The 6297-nt window shown below is 40.8% G+C and overlaps 1 protein-coding gene across 1 annotated transcript; it reads left to right on the forward strand.

Moving 5' to 3' along the window:
* Window positions 1–1508: 1508 nt before the first annotated feature.
* On the forward strand, window positions 1509–3785 carry mcl1b (MCL1 apoptosis regulator, BCL2 family member b). Its single transcript, XM_084358712.1, has 3 exons — window positions 1509–2166; window positions 2475–2722; window positions 2904–3785. Exons 1-3 carry the CDS (start codon window positions 1686–1688, stop codon window positions 3018–3020), a joined length of 846 nt encoding a protein of 281 aa, XP_084214838.1. The 5' UTR covers window positions 1509–1685; the 3' UTR covers window positions 3021–3785.
* Window positions 3786–6297: the final 2512 nt, after the last annotated feature.

Raw genomic sequence — 6297 nt, forward strand, 5'->3', positions numbered from 1 at the left:
GTTTATATTTGATTATCTGAATTTTTACCGTGGATGGTTGTTCAAATAGTGGACAGGAACAAGAAATCTGTTCACGTACGTGGCTTCAGAGTCTAAATCTATTCATAAAAGTTTGATGTCCTAGTTTGGCCGTCAGTATTTCGCTGTTTAAAAGGGAGGATTGGGAGGAATATTTTTTTGATTGAGAAGAAGTCAAGAAATTAACTTCTATCAAGTTGTTTGATTGTATTTATTTAGCTGATTCGCTGAATATCCATATTTATAATACGAATTCAATTCATTATCATTCTTTTTAAGTATGTTAGATGAATTGGCCAACAACATCATTATGCAACCGGTACTAATACCTTGTCTTCTCTCTCTAAAGAACGATACTCTAGGTGTGACTGGGACTTGACTTGACTTGCCCCAGAACAATGCCTCAGGACTTGCATGAGACTTGACCGAATAACTTGAGTCACATGTTAACTACTGATTTATTTATTAGTGATAACATGCTGAGACCCCCCCACACACACGTACTGTTAAAAGAAAATATCCCAAATTTAATATTGTGGGTAAACAACAGAGGTTCTTGATGGGAGTAATCCTCACAATGACCACTAGGGGGAAGCACCATCTTGCATTTCTACCATGTGGCCCTCTGTTGAGAAAGTTCTGGTTTTTTCCCACATTCACAACAAAAAAGATGGAAAATTTTACGGATGAATTGAGGAACCACATGTTAAAAATGTCTCTCAGACCGTGATGACAAAACCCCTGTTGTTCTTAAACTTGAGGAAATATGTGAATATATCCTCATTTGATAAGATAAAGGTTATGTTTACTTATGTAAAAAGAGAGGGTGGCTGTATATGTCACTAATATGTCCTCATTTTAATTAACTGCAGCCAATAAATTACATGTCCCTGCAGTATACAGCCAGGGTTGTCTTTTCTTTATTAGTCTAGGATCAGTGTCAGAGTGAGATTAAAGTTGGGAGTTATTTAACTAAAAGTAGACAGATCAAACTTATGCATAAAAGAACTGCACTTTATTTAAAAGTGCTGTAAAAGGGTGAAATCTATTAGTCTTAACAGTACTTAAAAGTTTAAATATATATATGGATATATATAAGTGTCAAACTATTTTATCATTGATGTTATTATAGCCTATGTTTATTGCCATTATTATGTTTGTTGATGTTGTAATTATGATTCATGTTTGGAGTATTTCAATAAAAACCTCCACAGCTTTTTATGTCATGGAAAAATACAAAAACAACCCCTAAATCATCATAAGCCTGAGACCCCCTTCCTTCATGTTTTCAGCTTCAGAATCATCACTTCTTCTTTTATTCTGAAAAATAACCTAAACAAACAAACAAACAAACAAGCAAACACAGTTTAATGGAAATGGGTGTGTTTGTGGGGGAAGTGGGTTACGTCCCAAATGACGTAGGCGTCTTACGTAAACACGTACAGAGCGCAGAGAAAAGGGGCGGGGCCATCCTTCCCACAATTATAACCGCCTCGGAGCTTCACTTCCGTTTCACTGCTGCTCTGCAATGGAGACTGAGTGAACGTGGCGGACAGGGCTAGCTTTTTGTTTTAAATAGGCTAGCATCAATCCGATATCAAATTAAATATTTACTTTAAGGCAGAAACAAGTCAGCGTAATCTTAAAAACCACGAATCCAAATTAATATGTTTCAAGTCAAAACGGCTGCGATGGCGACGGGAGTCATGAACTTCATTCAAAATGGAGGCGTAGAGGGACCGATGCACTACGGCTCAGGAGATTCTTCACCGGAGATCGCCGTGAGCTCTTCATTAGACTCTCAAAATGGGAATGTCGGGTCTAACGATACTCCGAAACGGCCAAAAAACCTTGGAGTAAACTCGACGATGGTGTACAGCGCAACGAAAAGCCTCCGGGAGAGCAGCGAGGACATCGAAGACGGCTCTTTACCGTGTACTCCCGAGCTGCAGTCAGACAGCGAGGCGGAGGTCTCCAGTTGTCCAGCAGGGGACGAGGTGCTGGACAACGACACAAGGCAACTGACTATGTCGTTCCTGAAAGACTATACTGGACTTGCTAAATATCGGTGGAAGGAAAGCAAAGAACTATCAACAATGAAGAGAGTCGTGGGAGACCTTTTGGAAAAACACAGATACGCATACAATGGTAGGTAGTGACGAGCCTCTTACAAAGACAGCTGCTCAGAGCCTGTACCTGCTGCAGCTACAGGCTGTATTTAAGTCCTTATAAAGCATACAGTGTCTGCTGTTCTGCAGCAGGAGCCTTTTTTACTCCACATGGAAACAACACTTATCTTAAAATGAAGTCTAGGTCTTCCATTAATTACTTATTTCAATGAAAGCATGTTGTAAATTGAGTTGATAGCATCACAGAAATCTGCCCTCAAACGTACAAACAGGATGAATCTCTAACCTTTCATTTATGTGTTTTTTTTTTTGGTTTTTTTTTTAAAGGTATGATCAACAAACTGTCACTGGATGACAGAGGGGATGCAAGTTTTGTCAGCTCAGTAGCCAAGAGCCTTTTTGCAGACGGGACCACAAACTGGGGCCGAATCGCCAGCCTGGTCGCCTTCGGGGCGGTGGTGTCTCAGCACCTGAAGGAGAAGGGCAGGGTGGACTGTGTGGAGCAGGTGGGACAAGAGATCTCTACCTACCTGCTGACGGACCAGAGGGAATGGCTGGTCAAGAACAATGCCTGGGTGAGTTATTGTGACTCAAGATTGAATGACAGGATGTTGGGGGAAAAAAATGAGCTGGTTGCATAACTGCCCTCATTGTGCAATTCAGGCCTACGTGTCCAGTGCGCATACGCCTTTGCCCCTGTGCTTTATCCTCAGACGTCCATCTAATGATTTTTATTTTTATATCTTTTGTTTCCAGGATGGCTTTGTTGAGTTCTTCAGAGTAGCAGACCCAGAGTCCACAGTGAGGAACACACTTATGGCAGTTGCTGGAGTTGCTGGTATTGGAGCAACGCTTGCCCTGTTGATCAGGTGAATTTATTGGACATCAAGGGACTTTATTTTTTCATTCGTGGACTTAAGACAAAGGACACACAAGTCGCTCCTGCCCTCTTTCCTGGGCTCACATCCACCCCCAACAGCAAATAAGTCGCTGTTGACTACATGGACAGACATTAACAACAGCAATCAGCCATCAAAATTTTGTTTTATTTAATTTTCAAATAAATTTATTTTTCTAATAAATGTAAAATATCTATGCAAAAATAAACTGTTTGACCTGATTTTTACCTTGATAATGTTTTTCTGCATAATAATAATATCACAGTTCCCTGGTGGTAGTGTTTTTTTGTAAGCATGCCCCAGGTCAAAGCAGGAAGGGAAAACTGCATTGTTTTTTGTTTTGTTTTTCACATGTCATGCAGTCGTGAAGCCCATTTCCATGGAGCTCATTCATAATCCATGGATATTTTGTATGGACACCTCAACTTCAGAGGAGGAGGGGGTGGATTTGCATGAGTGTAGCTCGACTTCCTGTCATTTGAAAATGTTGGATCTGCACTTGGAGACAAGAGCAACCACATGCTGGACTGTAGCTGTGCAAGAGCCTGGAAAGTTATGAGTGTGATGGAAGAAATGAAAGAGTACTGTGTGCAGATTGTTGTGATTGACTGCACCAAACGTGACTAGTTGAGGAATGATGTTTGGCCTGAAAGAGGAAGCAAACATTGAAAAATGGTTAAATTCCAGTGTAAGCTTCTAAATAATAAAAAAGTGATATAATTCACGTGGTTTGACCTTCTGATATGGTCTCTCTGTTAAGGGAATTTTGCAAAAGCGGCATAAAGAGGTCACATCTACACTCCTCCTGATTCTGTTGTGCTGATATAAATCGCCTCGCTTTAAACTAAGTTTACCTCCTCTGCACTTGTCGACCTTTTTGATGTTTATTCGCACCACAACCCAAGACGGCTATGTCGTTTCCTCGAAATTTGCCGAGGCCGTGGCAGCGCCTCCATCACACTTAGCGCTCAGCTGCATCCGCAGTTTAGCAAGTTGCAGTCGTGGCTTATCTGCAAAGAGCTTGTGCACAACAACTGAATGCAGCAGCAAAAGCTAGATTGTGAAACTGGGGTAAAAAACAGTTCACAACATCCTCAAAATTGCATAACATTGTCTACTTCCTGAGTTGGAGGGCCTTTTGGCTGCCTAGAAACTGGTGACTTCATCAAATCATCATACATAAGCAAGTATGACATATTTGATTGGGTACTCAAATTTTAAGTGTCTCTAATCAGACAGTTTTTTTGGGGGGGGGGGTTGACATTAAGGCAAATTTCTCTTTCACCCACTTACACCTCTGATATGATTATAGTCAGGGAGGTTTCAAGAGCAACAATATTTTGGCACTTATTGTCATCTAAAAGCTCAAATGTTAGTGTCGACTACATCAAGCCTCAAACGGGGGAATCCTTGGTGATGATGTGAGGCTGCGCCCTTGTTTGTTCAGATCCTCCCGTTGTCTCGGGTTACAGGACAAACACAACACTCATCCAGGTCTTAGGAGGAAATGGAGTAGAGCCCTCTCCATGGTGATGATCCACAGCAGACCTCCTCATGTCCTCTCCTGCGGCTAATGATGTTAGCCTCCACCCTGGTTACCCCTGCACAGTTCATTGTGAAGAACAGGCTTGCTGCACAATGGGGAATTGAGGCTGAGGCAACTTTACAGAGCGGTTTGCACCATACACAAGTGGATTGGGGGTGGTGGTGCAGAAAACAGACGGTGCTGCAATATCTTGGGGCTGAATATGCAAAGCGCAGTTGCTCTTTGAAGAACCTTGATCTTGGTAACTTGCTCATTGGAGCAATATATTATTTAAGTGCGTGTGAATGCATTATTTTCTCTCCTTTTAGAGTATTAAAGCCTTAATGTTTGTACTGAGTACATCCATCTGAATGGAGAAGTGTGTTTAATATTGGCTTGTTTTTTAGATGACAGGATGGGCTTTTCATGGTCCAGTATGTGAAGATACTCAAATAATAGTGGAGTAGGGCTGTACCACATGGTAAAAACATATTGCGATATGATTGAAAATTACCATAATGATCATTTTTTTCATCACAGGTTTCATTTTCATTGCAAAAATGTCCAAACATGCGTTATTACATCTGGAGAACAAGATTTGTGGACTGTTTTGACACTTATTTTAGATTTTTTCTCACAGAAATTGCAGCTTCTGAGATGAGGACTTTGCAGTTTTGCCATATTTGGATAATATGTCAATTAATTTTGCAGCTCTGTAGAAGTTTATTGAGCGGACAGTGGATCTATGTCAGAATTTAAACATGCAGAAATCTTAAGTGGCAGAAGTATGTTTTAAAAAAAATACTGAAAGAATGATGTGCATCAAACTGAAAATGAAAGAGTTTGAGTTGACACCGTCAACAAGGCTTTTATCACACTAGGTTTTTCACATTCTCATTGTGGTTAAGTCCACTGGTCGGATGGTCAGTTATCTTTCACAGCATTTGAAAAGACTTGGTGAGGAAGCTGTCAGAAACACTGCTGTTGCAAGAAAACAAAACCGCTCAGTTGAGTGTTGCTGCTCTCAGGTTCATTGCACATTTGCAACTTTTTACAGCTGCAATAGTTTTGCCTTTTAAAGTGCAGTTCATGTTTGTCGAACAAACTTGTCCGATGCAACAGTGTTTTAGTTTTAGTGCAGATGTGAAGTGGAAAGATTAGGAAACTCTTCAGGAGGTGAACACATTCCTATAGTGGGATAGTTTTAAGGAGCGGTTTTGAAGCTATTGTCTGAATACATACTTAACATTCATTACTGTAGGGAGTATTGATGAGATCCAGTTTAGTTCTCAGCCCAACCCAGAAGTAACAAAGTGTGATTCACAAAGAGACCTATGCTTAGCTTGGCTTAGGTAACATATTTAGAGTTTCTGAGTGTTAAGCATTCATGGTTTACTGTAGACCTTTTGAGGATGTGGGCTTTCTGGTTGCTCCAACAAGGAAGTCTTGTCTTGTCACAGAGTTTACAAAAGTTTGAAATTAGTTTCAGAATTCGATAAAACGTCATTTCATCATGTTTCATTGCTCAAAGTTAAGTCTTTGCACCAGATTCTCTCCCTGGCCTGCTGCAGTTTGACTCTGTTTGTAACTTGAGCTCAGAGGAACGGCCTGCTCACAGTTCGAGCATTGGTTGTGAGCCTCTGCACTTCCCCGTAGCAACAGCCCGCCCCTTTATTTTAAAAAAAGCAACAGTTTCTGGGAAGTCAGCTGACGCACGAAGTTTATC

This window comes from Pagrus pagrus, assembly GCF_965226575.1.
Source record: "Pagrus pagrus genome assembly, chromosome: 7".
Taxonomy (NCBI): Eukaryota; Metazoa; Chordata; class Actinopteri; order Spariformes; family Sparidae; genus Pagrus; species Pagrus pagrus.